This window comes from Netta rufina (assembly GCF_964035555.1).
Source record: "Netta rufina genome assembly, chromosome: 5".
NCBI classification, from domain to species: domain Eukaryota; kingdom Metazoa; phylum Chordata; class Aves; order Anseriformes; family Anatidae; genus Netta; species Netta rufina.
Genome location: NC_140128.1, coordinates 59,074,397 through 59,095,100, shown reverse-complemented (window position 1 = coordinate 59,095,100; position 20,704 = coordinate 59,074,397). Strand labels below are relative to the sequence as shown.

General features: G+C 46.0%; 1 protein-coding gene across 1 annotated transcript in view; it reads left to right on the top strand.

The window, feature by feature from the left end:
• The window catches only part of PRKCH (protein kinase C eta), a gene marked incomplete at its 5' end in the record, with an annotated part of 112,389 nt that overhangs the window by 36,569 nt on the left and 55,116 nt on the right, over window positions 1-20,704 (top strand). Inside the window, 7 exons of the mRNA XM_084287312.1 lie at window positions 9,739-9,889; window positions 10,694-10,728; window positions 12,225-12,313; window positions 13,997-14,126; window positions 15,040-15,167; window positions 17,292-17,435; window positions 18,106-18,279. Of these exons, the coding sequence (XP_084143438.1) occupies window positions 9,739-9,889; window positions 10,694-10,728; window positions 12,225-12,313; window positions 13,997-14,126; window positions 15,040-15,167; window positions 17,292-17,435; window positions 18,106-18,279 (851 nt within the window). The remainder of the gene's footprint in view (window positions 1-9,738; window positions 9,890-10,693; window positions 10,729-12,224; window positions 12,314-13,996; window positions 14,127-15,039; window positions 15,168-17,291; window positions 17,436-18,105; window positions 18,280-20,704) is intronic.

Sequence of the window (20,704 nt, the reverse complement as noted above, 5' to 3'; positions counted from 1 at the left end):
GCGGGCTTAGGTGTCTGTCACAAGCTGGTGGAGAAAGTGGCTTCCTTCCCGCTCAGCCACCTCTGCGTCTTCATTAGTCGAGGCGGCTGAGATGGGAGAGCCCTCAGGGAGGCAGAGCACGTCCTCGGCGCTGCTGCTCTTACACCTCGTGGAAGGGGCCGGCCGTTTGTGGGAATGAAATGGGTTTGGTGGCTCTGGTGGCTGTTGGAGAGCTGGAGGAACCTGCAGGGCCCCTTCCCTCGGCGCAGAGATCCCGAGCCAAGGCAAGCAACGCCCTGCCCATGTGGCACCCAGCGCTTTCCAAGCTGTGGCCGCGTGGATTTGGGACATCTGCTTTTGAAATCTCGGAGATGTATCTCCGAAACGGAGAAATATGGATCGCGGTGTGAAAAACCCTGTCGGGGGAGAGACGGGGCGGTGGGAGCGGTCACGTCTGGCTGCATTAGCCGGGCAGGAGGCTGTCTGGGGCAGATGTCTTTTCCAAACACTCCTGCTGGCCCACGGCCCTACAGGAAATCCCTCTGGGGAACGATGATAATCCAGCAGCCCTGGGACAGGTGCAGTGTGTGGGGCAGAGCAGAAATGCTCCGTGCCACCTGCAGGAGGGCTTTTGGACCGGCTGCGAAGGGAAGCCAAACCTATCGCCGGGCTGAGCACTTGCAGACAGATGATTTCCTCGCCGCGTTACCGAGGTGGGACTGTCTTGACGAGAAGAGGCGCTGCCTTTTGGCAAGCCTCCTCACGGCAGCAATAAGCTTGGAGCACGGGAGGCTGAATTTATTTATTTTCTGACAAACGCCTTGCTGCGGCGGCGTTTCGCTCAGCCCGTGGTGTGTGGGAACCTGCGTGGGAGAGCGACATGGTAAACAACCTGCTTTTTAAGGCTGTTGCAATTAGGGAACTGATTAGCAAGCTGCCACATGGAAATCTCGAGAGTACCAGGGATCGGCTGTGCAATCAGGGCTGAGTGTGCGGCCGGGCCGCTCGGGCTGGCTCGGTGTGATTTGGGTGACCAGGCGGCCAGGAGCTGCTGCTGGTGACTCAGGTGCTGGGCATCCCTCCAAGGGGGCACCAAGCAAACACCCAGCAAAGACCTGGAAAAGGCTGAGGCACCAGTGAGCTCTGCTGCACGGCACCAAGAGCAGAAGAAGGGGAGTGTTGAAGTCAATTGTCCAACTTCGTTAGCTTAACTTTCCCAATTAATTTCTTCCTGTCTAGGTTCCAGTTGTGCTGTTGGTTACAATTTGCTTTCCCACCGCAAGATGCGGTGCCCCAAGTTAGGAAACTTGAGGTTTGATCCCAGGGACGGCTGCAGTGTGCTGTAACGTGGCTGCAATTTGTCGAATTGCTGCAAGACCTCGGGTCCTGCTGGCTGCAAGCTGCTTGGTATTCCCATTTCAACAGGCTTTCTTTATGCTTTTTGTCTCATGTTACATAAAGAATATCTTTCTGGTGGTGCCCCTTCTCCGAGACAGATGTTGAGCCTGTATCTCTCTGAAAAAGCTGCATTGCTTAAACATAAAGGCATGGCTTGTAAGCAAATGGATTTGAGCGTGAAACCTTGTGCAGCCACACTGGTTTTAATGCTCTTGGCTGATTTTGATCCCGAAGCTGGCCACGCAGCCCAGAAGAAGGGTGTCCCTGGAGCATCTGCTTAAAAATAGCACGAAGCTGCATCTGGTTAAAAATAGCTGCCACTTGGAAACTCGTGCTTTCCTGGGGAGGTGAGGCCTCCTCGCCGCGTGTTGTAACACCGACGGCGGAGCTACCGACGAGCATGAGCTGCTGGCTCTTACAACACACACGAGCCCCGAGGCGTCGGGATCAGGGGAAAGTTCAGGATCTCCCTGCTGGTTTGCCCAGCGTGCCAATTATGTGTTTCTCAAGGATTTTGCACAGGTGCTGCTAACTTTGCCCTATTAATGCTGTCTCTCCATCAGTACTGCGCGTACCCTTCAGCCGGCGCAGTGTAGCTTGAAATCTTCTAAAACTTACGGTACGGAGGGCTTCTGGGGCACGGATTAATCATGGGAAAGATCGAAGTTGCTTTGTTAGTTTTATTTTCCTGTTTTTAATGAATAATACATTTAAATGGTTTCCTTTCCCAATAAATCACATCTCAACATTTTTCTCTTCGGTTTAATAGGTGGGAAGGACTAACAGGAGGTTTTACAATGGAAATTCACTTGCCTAAGCAGAAGGAAATAATAATGAGTATAATTGGCAAGGGGAGGAGAGAGAGGAATCGGTTCGTTAAGTCTTCAACGAGCGATGCAGGAAGAAGTACAAGGTAGTATTATTATTTGTACATCTTCAAGCAAGAAGGAGGATTTTCCCCATCGTATGGTAAAACCAGGACTCCAGGAGGATGTGCAGCTCTGTCCCAGCTGAGGAAGGGACGCGGTTATTACTGTTGTGTGGGTCAGCTTCAGGTTTTGTTGTTACCTGCTCCTAGCCCAGATCAGCATGACAGGACTGGGTTCCACTTGCACATGGAGTGAGGCCGGCAGGGCCGAGGGGCTGGGGAGGGGAAAGCATCGTGAGCAGGCAGCACGGGGCTGGGGCTGGGGCCGGGTGTCTTCGCCCAGCCCGGCTGCAGCTGGAAGATCACGTTCAGCTGCAGCCGGAGGGAAGCTCCCGTCTGTCATCTCGCTGGATGTGACCTGACTAATTTATCCTGCTTTTACACACCGCATGGGTATCGTGTGCCTCCTGCTGGGTACAGCACAGATATTAGTGGGTCCTCCAGTTACAGGGCCTGTCTGGGGCTCCAGAGGGCTCCGTTCAGCGCTCCAGGGATCTGCTGTCTGTCAAGTCCCTCCTCCGATTTAAAATTAAAAACCTTTTCCCCTGGCATCTCCTCCTTGTGCATGTTGAGGCAGTTCTTAGCTGTTATCACCCCAGCCTGGTATCTCTTTCAAACAAATATCACGAGGTTACCATCTCCAAACTAACGCAGAAACTTGTAGAGGCAGAAAGACAAACTGAGCATAAGAAAAACGTTTCTTGCTGTTGGCAGAGAAACACGTAGGTGAAAAATGGAGCTGTCCTTTTCCTTCTCTCACTGTGGTGTGGCTGTAAGGAGAAGGAAGAGGGAAGCACAGGGAAGTGGCTTTCCCATCAAACACATCCTCCTTGGCAGCCGGCATCTCTTCTGTGGCCTGGGCAGCACAAACCAGCTGGCATGTGATGATTTCCATTTCAGAACCTGGTCTTTTGTGGCATGGGGTTGTTCAAGTTCAGGGAAATCTTTCATTATTCTCCACATCCCGTTTCCTCTTCATTACTTGCTACAGAAATGAAGGAAAAAGCCTTACCATCATGTTTTGCAGCCCTGTACAACATGCTGCGGTGCCTTGCTCTCTAACTGTCAACATCCACAAGCAGACTTCTAAATAGATTTAAAAAAATCACACAATTTATAAGAGCAGATATGGAAAATCAGATTTTTGAATTGCTCTGCGTGTGTCTGAAAAGCTGTGTGGCAATCATGATTAAAACTATGCAAAATAACCTCTGTAGTATTCGTAGCTGGTCGGTAGACTCCAAGTGGCAGCAGAATATGCCCATGCTGGTTGCTTTAAGTTTCTCAAGCTGCATTCATCCTCTCTCACTTTCTCACAGGACTTATGCAAACAGATATAAAGCAGCTCTTCCTTCTTGAGCCTTAGCACTAGGCTCTGCCTTCCACTTCTCAGCCCTCTTCTCTCCCGTGCCTGTGGATGGCCCCTTGGCAACTATGTGCTGTGCTCTCCAGCTCCTCCAAGCTTGCCTTGGCCCTGGCACTGCTACATCCAAGTGCTAGAGACTGTGAAGCAAATTAAACTTCTCCAGAAGGTCCTGGTGCTAACTTGAGATGTGTCTGCTCAGCATCGTGATCTCTTCCTCACCTCCTGTTGCTGCCAGAGCTTTGGCGTCACGGTGTGATTCCAGAAATAAGCTTGTGATGGGATTTATGGCAGTAGCTGAACGCCGTCATGTTCACTAGTGCTGTTGCTTGAACTTTATTGATCTTGTTCTCACTGCTGCTGCGCTCCAAAATCATTATTCAGCCTCGATATTCAGATGCTGCTGATCACTTAGCGCTGAGGGTGAGAGCTGAGATGGGTTTATGTCTTAAACCGGGCAGAAAAACAAGAAAGGGAGTCTGCCCTACTTCAGCATGTGGACAAGAACCAAAGGCCCTGCCTTGAGTGTGTAATTCTGTGTGACCTGATGCTCTGTTTGGGGCAACGATGATCGCATGTGCTGTGCCTCTCTGAGACTGCTGAGAACACTGCTTCGTACTCACAAGTGGGAAAACTCCTGGTTTTTGAAGTCAGAGCAAATTGCTCTATTATTGCTTCATGTTCTTTCAGACAATATTGACTGGTTGACATCTCAAAAGATGAACTGCCCGTTAAAATGGCCTTTCTGTCAAGTGCTGGTAGAAGACACCCCAGCCCCACCAGCACAAGCTGATTCTTTCTCTGGTCTTCGTACCAAACTTCTGCTTTTAGAAGGAAAACAGCAGCTGGCTCAAACACGAGCCTCAGCCTCTGTTTGATGTGCCACATGTCTGCCTTGCTGTAAGCCTCTGCTGGGATTTGAACTGATCTGTTTTTGTGCACAGACTGATAGAAATTGCAGGACAGAAGCTCGCATGGATGTGAAGTGAAAGCGAACCACTACCCGTGTAGTTAAGAAGTTTCCTGGGGATGTGGCTGCTTGCCTTTGGCAGATTCACACGTCCAGGTAACTTATGAGGTGAACTGAAGAGAAACCTTTGCAGTCCTTAAGAAAGGAAAGGCTTTCAATCTACAGCACGTGTTCTGGGGAAGCAGAACAATCAGCCGTGGAAGTACAACTTCAGGTCGTAGCTTTTAAATCCTTTTCCCCTTTCAGAGCTGGGCTATCAGCTTCTTCAATGCTGCGTTGTGTTTATGGTGTTTTAATTAGGAAGGCTTCCTGTGGTTTTGACTATGCATGGGATTGTGATGATAAAACTCTTGGTTAACTGATACACCAAGTCTTTGTAAGGGATTTTTTCATAGCATACATGTTTTCCAGCTTGGAAAATAAACATCTGGGTTTAGCCTCTGTTTATTTTCAGTAAATAGGAAGGAGCCTGCTGTTAGGTGAACACTGAGAAAGCTCCTGCACCACTGATGGCTGGAAGGGATGGGTGTGTGTTTTCCTTCCCAATGTAGGTGATGGTTTTTATATTCGTTTCCTAAACCCTCCCACTACTCGCTGCCAGGACATGGGCTAGGAGGGCCATCAGCCTGATCCCAGCAGTTATTCTGTGCTGCGGTGCTGGTGAGCGGCTGTGAGCTGCAGCCACTGGCCTCCAGTCTGCTCATGTGCTTTTTGCAGCCCAGTGAGCCCTGTGCTTGGGCTCTGCGCCGTGCCTATATGGTGCTCAGTGTGATGGGATCTTGCTTGGGGTGCTCCTAGGGGAGCACAGGACAGCACGCATACTGGTACTAATAAAAAAGGCTTCGTTAAGTTTTAATCTATTAGCATTACTGCTTAACATTGCTTTTGGAATATCTTTCTTTCAAAGGCAAGTTTTATTGACACGTGCTGAACTATAACACTAGAAAGCTTCACGTGCCAGGGCGTACCCGAATACTTTGTAGTGCCAGCGTTATGGCAGCAGGGCTGAGATTGATTTCTGATGGGTGAGCTCTGACACGCTCTGACTGCTCCGAGGCAAGCAGGAACTCCGCAGCATGTCATGCTGCAGCTTCTCCATTTGTCTTACTGCTGTAGTTACACCACCACTTAAGGACTTAACTGAAAGAAACCCTTGGAATAAATAAATAAATAAAAAACTGTTCCAGAAAGGCTTGTTGAGAAATGAATTCACGTGTCTCTCCAGCAGAGCTTGCTTTGTCTTTCCTGCACCAGGAGCAGCTGAGCTCCAGCCAGGACTGCTGGAAGGAGCAGTGGGTAGCGGCACTGGGCAATATGGATAAATAACTTTGTTACAGCAGTTGTGCTTAATTGTCCTAAAGGTATGCGATGGGGAAAGGGGGTTTCTCCGTCCGGGAAGGTGGGATCGGGTGGGCTCGGGGGCAGGCAGGGCAGGGTGACTGCGCTGCCTGCTGGGTGAGCGGGGCACCAGTGCCTGCAGCCATCCCTGGCTGACTCGGTGGGTTATTTATTCTCCTCTCCCTCCACACGCAGAATTTCCACTGCCATAAACACGTGTTAGGCCTGAGTGGAGAGGAGGAAAGGGGAAGAGGCTTTTTAGTACTTGGCTTTGTAGTCGCTTTTACAGATAGCCAGGCGCAGTAAGTACCCCGTAGTTACAGACATCCATATTTAACCATCAGCGCAGACAACTCCCTTCACTGGGTAATTGCTTGCTTGTTTTTCTAGCAGTATGTGGACATCCGAACCATTCGTGGTGGTTTGTTGCTTCACCAGAGATTAGAGGCTTTTCAAAGTCTGGGTCTTCCTCAAGTGGTCTGGAGCTGCTTTGTTTGGTAAAATCCTGTCAGCACACGAGCAGAAAATCTATATTCTGTAGGAAACTCCAGAGACTGTGAGCAGAAAGACTTCTGCAGCGACCTTACACCCTGTGACACTAAATGGCCACCCTGTCCGAAAGCAGGCTCGAGCACTGGGTGGATGATTTCGGCCCACAGCCTCTTGAGAGCGACGGTGTGGGTGATTTGGCATAGGTGGTGCCTGTGTGCTGAGGAATTGCCATCCTGGTGAGGGCTGGCTGTCGGGATTAAGGTGGTTTTGGTGCTAAGGATAGCTGCTGGTGGTGGTCCGCCATTTCAGAATCACCTGGGCCTTGTTGTCGGAGGGCTGAACTCACCCGCTCCGTGCCGTGGTGTGAGGGGTCGGGGAGCGCTCAGGCCCTCTGAAGGAGGAATTTATTCTGTGGGACGTGGCCGTGTGTTTGGATCAACCAGATCGCCTGGTGGATAGTGGATATGGCCTCCTGCAGCCCTGAGGTGTGCTGGGCTCTCCCTCCCGTTTTCACTCCAGACAGCATCGGGAAATGGGGAGAAGATGGACCCAAAAGAGCTGATGGCATGTTGCAAGTAGCGCAGGAGTCAGTCTCCTGTTTAGCAAACCCTAAAGTTTCTGTAACTTAATGTGGGATGAACGTAAGCATGGGTGAGGATCACCTGGAAGACCTGCACCTGGAGAAATGCACAGGATAATGGCAACGGTGTAATGTGGGAAAACGTGAATTTTGAGGAACGTTTTAAATATTAATGGCCCTTTGTGAACCGTATCAGAACCGCAGGCTGCCTGCAAGCAGGCCGAGCCCTGGGCCACACTGCGTGTCCCGCCTGGTAGCCCCATGGGCTGCTTTGCTCTTCTCCACCCGGGGGCTGCTCGTGGATAGGGGCTTTTATCCCATTTTCCATTCCTTGGAAGGTCTCCTGTGCGTGCTGAGCTCCAGGCCAGAAAACGTTGCCAACTGAGGTTTTTGGCCCTGATCCAGAAAAACACTTAAGTGTAAGCTTACACCTAGACAAAGGGTAAGTGCGCTGGAATTTAAAGGTGGGCAAATTCCAAAATAATGGAAGGAAATTTCTGATTTTTTTTATTTTTTTTTTATTCTCTCGCATGAAGTTTGAGCTCAGCGAAGGCACTGGCTTCCTCTTTTGGGGAAGAAGGATGAACTGGTTGACCTCTTGAAGTTCTCCTCAGCCGTGTTTTCTGTGGTAGATAACAAGGCTATTGAGATGGCGCAGTGATGATTGAATGTTTGGAAGGGATATTAAACCTCCGCATGTCAGCTCGCACTTCTGGAGATCAAAATGACATCTTGTGTGGGGGAAAGAGGCGAATTATCTCACAGCTGCAGGGCTCCTCCATCTTGCTGTCATGTGTTCCTGGTTGCCCACCGACAGAGGCAGGATGCTGAACTAGATGGGCCAATGTTGTGATTCCGCCTGGCAATTCCTGTGGTCACTTGAGTCCTGTTGGCTTTGGTGAGAATTAAACACACATTTAAGCACTTCCCTAGAAAGGCAGGCTTTTCTACACCTCTCTTTCTGAGCAACTGCTTGAAGCTCGGCAGTGAAGAAGACACATTTCTTTTTAAGTGCTTGGATGATCCATACCACATCCTTTTCTGCTTTAATGGGAAAATCCTAATTTACAGTGTGCTTCCACTTTAGAAATAAATGCAAGCTGTTTCACAGTCAGGCCAAGCTCCGTGTCACAGTTAAGTCATTGGGGATGAAGTTTCCAGTCGGTGCCTCTGGAGGGGCTGCGCGCACAAATGGGTAGGAGCACACAGCAGAAAGAAAAGCAAAACTGAGCTTTATGGCCGGCTTTGCTTCGAAACCTGTGTGGCAGGAACACTCAGAGGAATACATCATGTAGCTTGCATCCCTTTGAAGTGGCTGGGTTCAGCGCTGATGGGATGGCTTCCCTAATCTCCACTCTTACAGAGAGGACCAGGAAATACGTCTGTGATGTGGGACTCTTACACTTCAAGCCTTCAAGTCGATGGCTTTTTTTTTTTTTTCTTTTAGCAGTTAATCAACAAAGCTAGTTGAAAGCAGGGAAATGCTCTGCCCCCTTTTTATGGGCAAATGAAGTGGTACAGTAACAGCTGTGTCTGGGTACTGCTGCTGATCAGCTGCTCTGGGACGATCAGAGGGCTGGGAAGTTTACAGACCGCCTGCTCTTCCTGTGGCATTACATCCATGCAGAGGGGTTTGGCAATAGCTGGCTTTTGTCTTGCAGCAATCTGCCCTCGAAACAGGCATCCTGAGTGTGCTGGTGCACGCTGTCCTGCAGCAGACTCTGGCAAGTGTCCCCAGGGTGCACTTGTTAGGAGGGCCTAATCCTATCCTCTGGAAAGCAACTGACTTGAACACTGCAAATTTCATTTCTTTCTTCTGAGGCAAGTGTGGCCCAGATGAGGCTTTGATCTGGGAAGCTCAGATGAGTCTGACCTGGTCTGTGCAAGGATCCCAGAAGCCAGATGGCTGCGATTTTTAAGACAGATGTCTGCTGCTGTATGTGAATGACTTTCTGGATCCAGGGCTCAGTTCTGTGTTATAAGAGTGACTTGTTTTGTGTAAACTAAGCTTTGCCCGGGAATTGTTATATGGCTGAACTAAACCTGCTTTTAAAAATAAACAAATCAATAACAGTAAGTTTTGAGATGATTGAGTTTTTCAGTGCCAACAGCTCCTGGGGTGTTGCTCTCCAGAACTATAAAATATTACCTGTCCTTTGCTAAATGAGCCCTTTAAAGAAAGTGGAGAATGACACATACCAAACAGCAAAGTCACTACAAATGGTGATAGTGAAGCGTAGCATGAGGATACTGAAGGAGGATAAACTCTATTCAGCAAGCGAGTGATGGCTTTGGCTCAGCACCACTGCACGGGTCTGGTCAGTCAGTTGCACGCAGTCACATTTTCAGAAGTTATTACCCAAAGAGCTGTGAGTTGTGATAACTCATTAGCCTTGAGCTTCTGGTCTATTTACACCTTATGAATCAATGTGTTAGTGACATGTCTCAACATGGGAGAGGAGCGAGAGGCAGATGAGAAGAAGCAGTTATTTCTAGATTTTGGCCTTTGCCATTAATTTACCCTGTTGCTTTTCCCAGATGCTTTCCTTGTGCTGGATCCTAATTATCCAACTTCTAAACCAGGGATGTAATCGTGATCTTTGAAAGAATTTTCTGCCATAGCAAAAAGTGGGGTAGCAAGTGTGCACAGCAGTACTAATGCTTTGTTGCTTTGTGTTTTTCCTGCATAGGAACCCTCCCAAGGGATCGAATTTTTAAGAACCTCACTCGGAAGCGCCAGCGGGCGATGCGAAGGCGAGTGCATCAGGTGAACGGGCACAAATTCATGGCTACCTACCTGCGACAGCCAACGTACTGCTCACACTGCAGGGAGTTCATCTGGTAAGAATCACTCAAAAGCAGTGGTGGGGACCTTCCTAGCCTTTATGTTTTGGGGACTGACATGCCATCTGTGAATCGGTTGTCCAGCACTTCACCAAGGGCTACTAAAGTGACTCCCCATGCCCACCAGGGGTACATTTACACTGCAAATTGGAATCTACTGCAGAGAGGCCAGAGCTGATGTGTAGGTTGGATGCTGGAAGCCAGCTGGGAGAGTGTGGGGCTAGGACAATGTTCCTCGCTTGTAAGTGCAAATGTTATTTCAGGAAAAGAAGTAAAGAAAGACCACAAATGTTAGTTTGAGTGGAGTTTTGAGATTACGATGAGAAAAAACAGTTGCTTGAAAAACTAGAGAAAATATCTGAGAACAGAAAAGCCATCAGAGGAGGTGTAAGGTGTGGGATGATATGTGTGGGGGCGTAGGCAGAGCAGGGAGAAAAACTTATATATGTCTCAAAAGAGCATGGAGTAGGAGAGATAATAACAGGGTGTGGGCTGTTGGGATCAGTCTAATAAGTGTGGTGTGTGTTGTAATAAAACGAAGTATTTCAGAAACTAGAGTGAGGGGGAATTTGGAGAACAACACATACATTGACAGCCTCGAACTGTGAGCTCTGGCCCTGTCAGTGCTTTGCTACACTTACACCCCCCCAGTACTGAATTGCACCCTTATTGCTGGGCAGTTTTTCCCCAGGGATCTGGTCATTTGGGATCCTCTTGCCTTTTGACTCTCTTTTCTGTAAACTCTCTACAAGAAGGCTGCTTTTCTGCTACTAAATTCTGTTCATGTTTTGCTTTGCACAGGGGCGTGTTTGGGAAGCAGGGATACCAGTGTCAAGGTAAGGTGCTCTGCTCGGGCACTGTGTGTGTGTAGGGTGTGCTGTCTCAGGAGCACTTCCCCGTGCTGCTGGGATGTCCTGTGGTTACAAGCTTCTCTGAAGTCACCGCTTATCTTCCTCCTCAGCCAGCCAAGACCGTGCACTAGATCAGCTGTCAGTCTGGTGGCTTTAATATGTGTAGGAACAATCACACATGCTCATGCAAACACCGAGGGGTCCTGTTGCTGTATTTCACCCACAGTTTTCCTCCTGTACAGATCCACCAAGTTACTGAGTATGTGCAACACCCAGCTAGGCCTGAGAAACCTAATGTCCCTTCAGCATAGCGTCCAGCTGATACTAAAACACAAATACCTTGCTGGAATGGCCACCCTCTTCTTTTCTCTCCCTGTGTAGCTAAACAAAGTGAAATTAGGGATGTGACTTCAAAGGGCAGTTTCATGGCCTGGTGTAGCACTTGTGTCTGAATGCACGTTTTAGCGCTGAATGGCTGTATAGATCGATGTTTGTGGTCCTTGTTTGCACTTAATTGTTTTAGTTCCTTTCCCTTTTTTTCTATGATAAGGTAGCAGAACTACTGGCTTCACAAGTGCATGGTCACCCAGGCCTTCTAACACAGCCTGTTTCTTGTGCAATATAATAAGGTGCTGGAGTCTTGATAAGAAAGGAAGCTGCGTGTAAACAAAATGGGTATCCTGCATACAATCTCTGGGTAAAAGTGAACATTACTGATAGGCCCTTGTGAATATAAGCTTGATTCAGCAACAGACAGAATAGTGTGGGACCCTGCAATGTGTCTGCAGCTTACATTTTCCATTACAAAAATCTCCTTGCCCAATCAGTCACTGTGGCCATTAGTGTTGGCTCCAGTGCACGCGGGGTTATGGAGTGGAGGAATCCAAGTTCATTCCAGCCAAGCCAGCTTCAGAGCTGCAGACAGCCCTGCTGTGCTTTAGGGCTAATTAGCCCTCTTGATGGGGATTAGCTGATTAGCCTAGACACAGCATTGTTCTGATGCAGTTAACCAGCTTCTCAGATGCAAGCACTGCACTGAGCCTAACAAACTAACCTGCACAGCACTCAGCTGGGTATCCAACGGGAGAGACACTTTGCCACTGAGATGTAGGAATGGCTTTTGGTATCTCAGACCTGTATTCTCTGATGTTGTTTGTGTATGTTGTGTGAAATACCACAGGATAAGTACAACAGCATTTTTAGGGAGCTCATTTTACACTGGTGTTTCTCTTTGCATCTCCCGTATTTTATGGCAGCTGTTTTCTTGCCTGTATGAATGATCCGGTGCAAAATTTCTTTTGTAGTGGGTTGTAGATGAATCTCCAATTAGGAGATTTTGGAAATTCTGAACCACCTTGATTATTTTTTGCATTTTTACCATGTCCTGATAATATAAGTGAGCCATAAAGAAACCAGCTGATGGGGTGATGTGTTCTGAGTCTTTCAAAAGCTCTTTTCAGCATGCCTCTTTTATTTCCTAGTATGCACCTGTGTTGTACACAAGCGCTGCCATCATCTAATTGTTACAGCTTGCACGTGCCAAAACAATACTAACAAGAACGATCTCAAGGTAAAGTCACGTTTGTTGTTTCGGGTCATCATAATTTGTGAACCTTCAGGATTGTCTGGGTATTTTCCTGTCATAGAACCTGTTCTGTGCTACCTTCGTTCATGGATTTAAAAGTGAGGAAGAATGATAGGGACATGCATCCCTATCATTATGATATTACATAGGCTGTGTAATATCATCTAGCTGTTCTTCTGTTAATTCCACTAACTGGTTGGACCACCACGTAGTTTAGGAAGGGTCTTCATCTGAAGACATCAAGAAATAGCAAATCAAACCGTTTTCCTTGGTAATTTTCCTTCACAATTAACCACGTCATCATCAAAATTTGGTGCCCAATTCTTAAAGTGGATTTCTCTGGTATTAAAATCCAACCACTGCTCTTTGTTTTGCCTTTTTTATTTTTCTTTTTGGGTAATTTTAAGTGCCCATTTAGTCACTGCACCACACCTTTATCCTCTGAAATTATTTATGTTGTAATAAAGAAACCCTTGCATAACTTGTGTTTCTGAAGGCTTTCTTCTGTGCTAGTTTTGGCTGTATTTGACAGGAATAACATCCCCACCTAAAACAGCACTGTGCATTGCATCTCATTTCTATAACTGGAAATTGTTTAATAACTCTTTGAGGAAATTCAATTGAAACATTCTTAATTGGGAGGTAGATCTATTGTATCCCATGCAGAAACCTTTCAAGTGCATGCAAGCAATTGCCTTTCCTCATTATTTCTTGACTCAGAACTGCTGAGCTAGACTTCTTAAAATGACCCCTTGCCAAGCCAGATAAAAATAAGTTAAAATGCTCAAGGCTAAAGTGCAAGTCTAATGCTAAGTCGTCATCCCTGTACCTCATCCCCCCTTTTAGCATTGTGAATGGTTTATGACATATCCAAACTGCTTTAAAAGAAGACAGGTGAGGAGGCACCACTTGCTTTAAACTCATCGTTTCAGTAGCCCCTCTAGTTTTTGCTAAGCGATGGGTTCCCCTTGCCACTCTTCCAGCAGCTGCTTGTTGAGACACAAATTAGAAAGTAATGAAGAGGTTAAATGGGAACGGGTTCCTTCAGCTGATGTAACCTTTTCTAAGGTGTCTTCGAGATCTGAAAGATTCACAGTTGGAAAAGAACAAAGTTAAAAAGGGGATGACAGCAAGCTATGAAGCTAAATGTGGGCCTGAAATGAAAGAGGAGGGTGAGAAAAGAAATGAGAACTTCAGGAGGAGCTGGGAAAACTATTCAATATTAAATTTAATGAAATCACCCGTTTGACATAAAGTTACGTGTTCGCACACAGTATGCAAGTTAGTCATTTGAGAACTATTTAGTTACAAATTGCTGTAGCTAGCAATTTATATTTGGCACTTCAGTATGATAGGTTTGTGATGAGGTAATCCATGCTTTCTAATTCCAAGTTTGTTTTAAGAATTTAAAATTGCCTGGGCGGCCTTCTTTAAAATCTGCTTTGTCAGATATTCCCTCCTGCCCAGCAAGTTAACCAGAGAAGGTTCTCTGCAAATGAGATTTCAGTCATTGTCCTTATGATAAATGTCAGTGAAGTGATGGACTGGGACGTTTTCTGAGCTGGGATTATTTTCACGGTTCTGCAGTTAAATGTCAATATGTAAGTGATCTTTGCTATATGTATATATTTGAATGTTTAAATCTCTGCTTTTCTTTTGGCCCCTCAGGTGACTGAACAGAGGTTTGGAATTAACATTCCTCATAAGTTCAGTGTCCACAACTACAAAGTCCCAACTTTCTGTGACCACTGCGGTTCCTTGCTCTGGGGAATTATGCGACAGGGCCTACAGTGCAAAAGTGAGTAGCTTATTACTGTAGTATTTTCACAACGTGATATAGATTTTTAGGCTCTCAATGCACTGCGTGAGCTTGATTTGTGCAACCAAGAGAAGGACAAGCAATAAATATTCGTCTTTGCAAGAGTTAGATTATTTTTTTTTTTTACTTTTTAATATCAGGTTTCCAGAAGGACTCAAATTTTTACTCTCAGCACAGCTCTGTTTGAAAATATTCTTGGGTATTTCTGCTTCCTGCATCATTTTATCTCTTTATCTGAAGCTTTTCCTTATCTGTCCTAATTAGATAAGGCAGCAAAAGGCATCCAAAGAAAAGAAGGTCGTTGCCATGTGTTGGCTAAACTGTCACACTGTTACTTGATGACAAAACGTATCCACTTTTTTGTTTCAGTGATATAAACTGTAAAGTTGTATAGGTAACAAACAATCTCCATTTGCCTTCATCTCCCACAAGAGGTCGTATGTGTGTCCATGAGTAAAAGCAAGAAAGATTTTACCTCCCATTATTCAACATAGCTCTAAAATTAGATATTTGCAAATGCAGGGAAAGTTTGTTGCTAATTCTGTGGCACTATAAATCTTAATTTAAATGGATAGCATAGCTGCAATGTTATTTATATACCTCCCAAACATACTTTTGCGTATGAGTAGCTTCAGGTAATCTAGCACCCTACTTGGAGTGTTTGGGGGTATGTATGCTAACCCAATTTTCAGCAGTTTGTTCTCTTATATGAGTCCTAATCTTGTTTTGGCAGAGATCGGTGGCAAAAATACACTTTTTGTTCAGATCTAGGATAGAGTCTGGTCAGTATATTTCCTGAAGCTGAGCAGTCTTTTGCTAAGTTATTTCTCAGCAATAAATCCCTCCAAGTTGTTCTAATTGTTCCTTTGCTTTTCCTTTTCACCCCTTCCAGTCTGTAAAATGAACGTCCACATCCGATGCCAAGCAAATGTTGCACCAAACTGTGGGGTGAACTCAGCAGAGCTTGCTAAAACCTTGGCGTGCATGGGCCTGCAACCTGGGAGCATTTCCCCAAATTCGGTGAGTCTTTTTCTTTTTCCTCCTCTATTTGTAAATGTTTACACCTGAGTCCAATTTGTATGTGACCAGGAGAAATTGGAGACTTCAGTAATGACAAGTGGCATTGGCCAATGGGCTGCATGTGTAGGCTGTTGCTCTGTGAGACTTGTGGCTAAGATTTCACCTGGAAAATGGATGTTTTCTCTCCAGATTTACCCTGGTGGAGGCATCAGTCTATGAACGTTGCTTTGTTTATGCTTCGTAGTGGTGTGACTCCATTGATTCTTGCATCTGTTTGGCCTAAATGAGAGTATCAGACCCCAAACTAATAAATCGTCAATGCAATTCATGCCAGGCCTTTCTTCAGCCTTTCCACAAATACAAATGCACTGCCTGTAGATGTGACTGGTGATAGAGCTAAGTAAGAGGCCTAGGTTCTCTTCCTAGCTTTGTCACTGGTTTTGAGTCATTTTGGGCAATCTGTTTCACGATTTACCATTCTTTCCCCAGCAAAAATCCAAGGTCACTGTCAGCATAGCATCATCTCTGGTCTTTGTTGTCCAAGCCAGGGTCCTGGTGAGATTACTGCTAGGGCTGGCACGTATGTGTTACAATTTCTGCCTGTCACTATTTAAGGCACCCTAAAATTCAGCTGTTGTGTACCTGAATGTATTTGGGAAATTTAAAACAGCATAAGAGCTAGAGTGACAGTGTCCATACACAATACCAGAAGTCAGAGCTGTTATTTGGTAATAAATTGGTTTTCATGAAGATTATTTTTTTTTGCTAGCAGTTTTGAAAAGTCAGTTTGAGACCCCAATAACCCATAGTAAAACGCTAGACATTTTTATTTGATCTGAATATATATATTCAAAACCAAAAGATAATCACCAGCCGTAGTTAATCTTGTTAGTCAGCTGCACTGATCGACCACATCAAGCTTTCTCAGCCTAGCGTGCTCATTAAGCTGTGCTGCTCCTTTTGATTTCAGTTGGCTAAGAAAAAATGAGACTTCCTTATTTTCCTGCTTCACGCTGCAACAGTTCAGGTTCAGTAATTCTTGGAGTTACACGGAAACACAAGCCACACACCCCCAACTTAGTTTTGTAAAAATCATCACTTGTTCACATTCATGGTTTGCATAATATATATGTATATGCCAAGAGAAAATGAGACCAGGAAAATATAAATCTGTGCTTGGTGTTTAGCAATCTTCTTTTCTTATTTGTGAGCTAAAGGCTCCAGTTAGTGTTCAGAAGCTTAAATCTGAGAGTTTCCTTGGGTGTTTCCTGAATGTTTTTGGTTCTTTCTGCATGGCTGAGGTTACCATTTTTGTGGCAGCAAGGGAAGTCTTCCTGTGCAGGGAAGAATTTTGCTTTACATCAGAGCAGTCACAAGGTGGAGCTCAAGAAGTCCCTGTGACTTTGTTCGCACCAATAAATGAAACAAAAGTACTTCCAGTTTGTGTGCATACTCATACCTGAAAAGCAGTGAGCAGAGGGCACTGGAGATTGACTTGGTCTTCACGTTCTGCAAAACCAGAAACTCTAGAAATGCTTGCTAATACTGATACAATTCCTGAAAATGCAGACACACATTGCTGATGTGGGCAAGGAAAGCATTCATTTGAATTTGCGGCAGTAGAGGAATCCAGGAGCACAGCTGTGGGAAAGAAAACCATTTTGAGGTATGGGCTTTTCTTAAGAGCCCTCGCATCAGGTAGAAATTGGAGAGAGTCAGAGGAAATCTGTTTGGATTCTAGATTTCACCAGCACCTCTCATACTGCAGAAATGATGCTCTTCACTCTGATGTTAGTAGGGAGACTTTTATTTCCACGCTTGTTTTATTTTTTCTAGGAGTGAGGGCAGAGAGAGACAGGCCTGCCTTGGGATTTACAACGTAAAATGCTCAGGTCAGGAGCCAGCTGTGACATCTCAGCACACCTCTGCACAGTGACAGGGTTGGCTGGTACCCATAGCAGCTGTGTGGGGTGGCAGTACCCATGCACTTTCTGTTGCAGTGGCCACGCAGTGCATCCGAACAGCTCCTAAATGCCCACGTTGGGTGGGCTGCCTACCTGCGATCACCTCTGAGACAAAGTACGATTTCTGTGCAGAGTGATATTTATTTACTTTTCTCCACAGAAACTGGCTTCCAGGTCTACTTTGAGACATCAGGGGAAGGGCAGTGTGAAGGATGGCAACAATGTTAGTGAGAATTCAGCGAGCAAACTTGGGATCAAAGACTTAACCTTCCTTCGTGTACTGGGAAAAGGCAGTTTTGGGAAGGTGAGTGTTTCATCATGAGACGTGCAGATTGTCTAGTGAACTCTGCTTTTGGTGCCCTGTGTGATGAGGCTGGTTAGAAAGAGAAGGGAAAGAAGGGAAGAGAAAGAAAACTGACAGCAAAGTGAAGAATGGGATATCACAAAAAAAAAGAAAATTAGCAACCAGAAGAACAGCTGCATGCCAGGGCCCATACCAGAAACTGCACGTGTGTGCATTAGCACTTGTTTGGGCAGCATTTCTTGGAGCATGTGAAAACTTTTCTTTTCAAAGAAACAGAGCAGAGGTTTCAAATGTAATGCGACTGGGGTTTCATTCTCACAAAGCCAGTGCGAAATGCTGCACTTGAAATCGGTAACTGAGGAGGGGAGTGGGACAGATGGGGGTGCTCAGAGGGTCTGCCCTGGCAGAGCATTTCGGCTGATGGTGGATGACCTTTGAGCACCTAGCCCCACAGCAGGCTTTGGGGTGTGTGGGCAGAAGGCTGCTGCAGGCAGTAGCACGTGCCGTTGACTGTATGCTGATGCCCATGCTAACAGCCTGATTCACTTGCTTCCACAAGCCTGCTCGTGAGATAACTGACCTTTCTAGTGTGAGAAGCTGCGAGAATCTCAGCGTTGCTCATAAAGGCTGAGGGCTCGGCCCTTGCAATTCACCCTTCCCTTTGGTTTAGGTGATGCTTGCCAAGATGAAAGAGAGCGGGCAGCTGTACGCAGTGAAGGTGCTGAAGAAGGACGTCATTCTCCAAGATGACGATGTTGAATGCACCATGACTGAGAAACGCATCCTTTCCTTAGCAAGGAACCACCCATTCCTCACCAAGCTCTACTGTTGCTTCCAGACTCCTGTAAGTATAACCCAGGTAGTGGACAGCCTTCCTCCTGATACAGGCTGGTATGTTTAGGATAAAGGCACTGCCCTGTGTGTTTGTTCCCCTGCTTCTTCTAAATATCCACCTTAAACTCAGGAGAAAGCTCTCTGCTCAAGGGTGAACAGAGCACTGTGGGCCTTTAACGTCTGATACCGAGGCATTTGTCAAACAAAATCCTGGCTTGTAAACTCCCTGACAAAGTGGAAGTATCAGGGAAGCCTTTTTTTTATATATTTTAGATATCTTTCCTGGAAACATTTTTATGCCATTGAGCATTTCCAAATACATAAGTGTAAATGCCTGCAGGCCTGAAGTGTCCTCCAGTTGCTGTGGGATCTCAGACCCTACTGCCCTGCTACCTGAACTTTAATAGTGCTGCATTTGTCCTGTCTGCTCAGAACCGCGCAAAATATCCTTCTGGGGTTACTGGCAGGGATTTTACTGGCATGGGCAGACGCTGGATCGGGCCCATACACGGCTGGTATTTCTCCTCGTGTAGATAAGACAAGTGACAGCACTGCTGTCACTTGTGATTTGTATACCTCAGTGGAAGACTGCACGTGCTGCCTGTTCAGCTGAGAGCCTCCTCCCGCGTGTGCATATGGGTGGGAGCTTGTTGCTGACGTGGGTGGTGGCAGGGGTGGCTGGGATGGAGGCAGTGGCCACAGCAGTATCCCGGCAAGGTAAGTTTGGGAGTCCCTGAGCTAAGCTGTTATTAGGACCAAAGCATTTTTGCAGTGTAGCTCTTCCAGACTGCCTGGGCTCCTTTCCAGTTGCTTTTGGTCCATTGCTAAATGCTGATAGAGTTTGTTTTCCCTGTTTGAGGAGACAGGAGAAATTTCACCTATTAATTGTGGTTTCAATCCTTCATAAACCCAAAATTTCTCAAAAGAAAAAAGAAAGGGGGAGGTGGGGGGAGGAGAGAAAAAGAAGACCAAAAAAAAATAAAGGCATTCAAATGTGTCCTGCCACCTACCTGTTTCTCTTCTCACTGGGGTGATGCAACAGCCAGCTATGGAGTTCGAGAATTGAGCTCGTTTAGGGTGGAGCCCATGGGATAGACTCATGTAATAGAAATGAGGTGGTGTGTTTCTTCCTTTTTTTTTTTTTTAATATATATACAGTTTACATGGTTTCACAGAGCAGCCACACTCTATAGCAGAAACAAAGCTCGCTGTTGTCACTAGTAACTAAGGAAACTCTTTTGTGTTCCATAATATGAAGAAACATGGCCTGATTTTAATGGCCTTACCGAAATTCTCATGTAAGATATCAGAAATGCCCGGTATTGATGAGAGCTGTTTGAGGTCAGATCTAGGACAGCAGCCTTTTTTTGCAGCTCGTTGCTATGCTCTTTGGCTTTCTTTACAGGATCGCAACTTAGATGTGAAAATAGCAAATGCAGTCCTGGTCTGTGTAGGGTATTTTCAGTGCGCTTCGGGAAGATTTAAGGTCACCGTGCTATTAGCGTCTGTCACGTTAAAAAAATGAATGCAATCTGCTGCGAGTGCAGAGAAGGTTTGCTGGGCTGTGAGGTAATTGAGGAGTCTTTTGCAAAGGGAAGAAAGGGAAGAACTCAGCCTGTTTAGACTAGCAAATGGAAAGCAAAAAGTGGATCTGATTGATGTCTGCAGATGTCACAGAGAAGGGAAACAGCGCTGTCAAGATGCTGGCTAAGATTAAATGAGTCTAGACTGGCCATGGATACAGTTAGACTGGAAATGAAAAGGAGGTTGCTAAACAGTAGAACAGCCTGGAACAGGAATTTCTGGACCAACTTTTAATCAGAGGAGCGGAGGGAAGAACCCCTCAGCCCTCGCTGCCCCGAACCTGGTCAGTCTCTGAAAGGATGCCAAGGGAGTGGTGCTTGCCATAGCAGGCCCCTGCTAGTTCCAGTCTTTCTCAGGTTCCTCTTTTACTTGAATCCTGCATTGTTTCATTATCTGGATTGATAACTTCCCTTCAGTAATAAACAAAAACAAAAAGAGAAGCATTTACCAAAAAAAAAAAAAAAAAAAAAAAAGGAATTTCAGACTTCTGTGGTTTACCATGTCTTTTTGTCCACCTTCTGCACTCAGTGACACCCACCTCAATCCAGAATAACCAGATCTAAATTGCTTATAAAAGCATAATTAAAACCCTTTGCCATAATGGAAAAATGATTGCAGCAACAGGGTATACGATGCACAGGAGGGATTAAATGGTGCTGATACAAAATTTAAGGTTTATGCTTGTTCTTCACAGAAAAGAATATATATATATATATATATATATAGGCACACACACACACATATATAAACTAAAAGGAATCACTTATTTAAAATGTCAGCCTGAAACCATGTTTAAAAATACCAAGGCACCTTCGTTTGGTTGGAGCTGGGGGGAGGTTTTCTCAGAACAG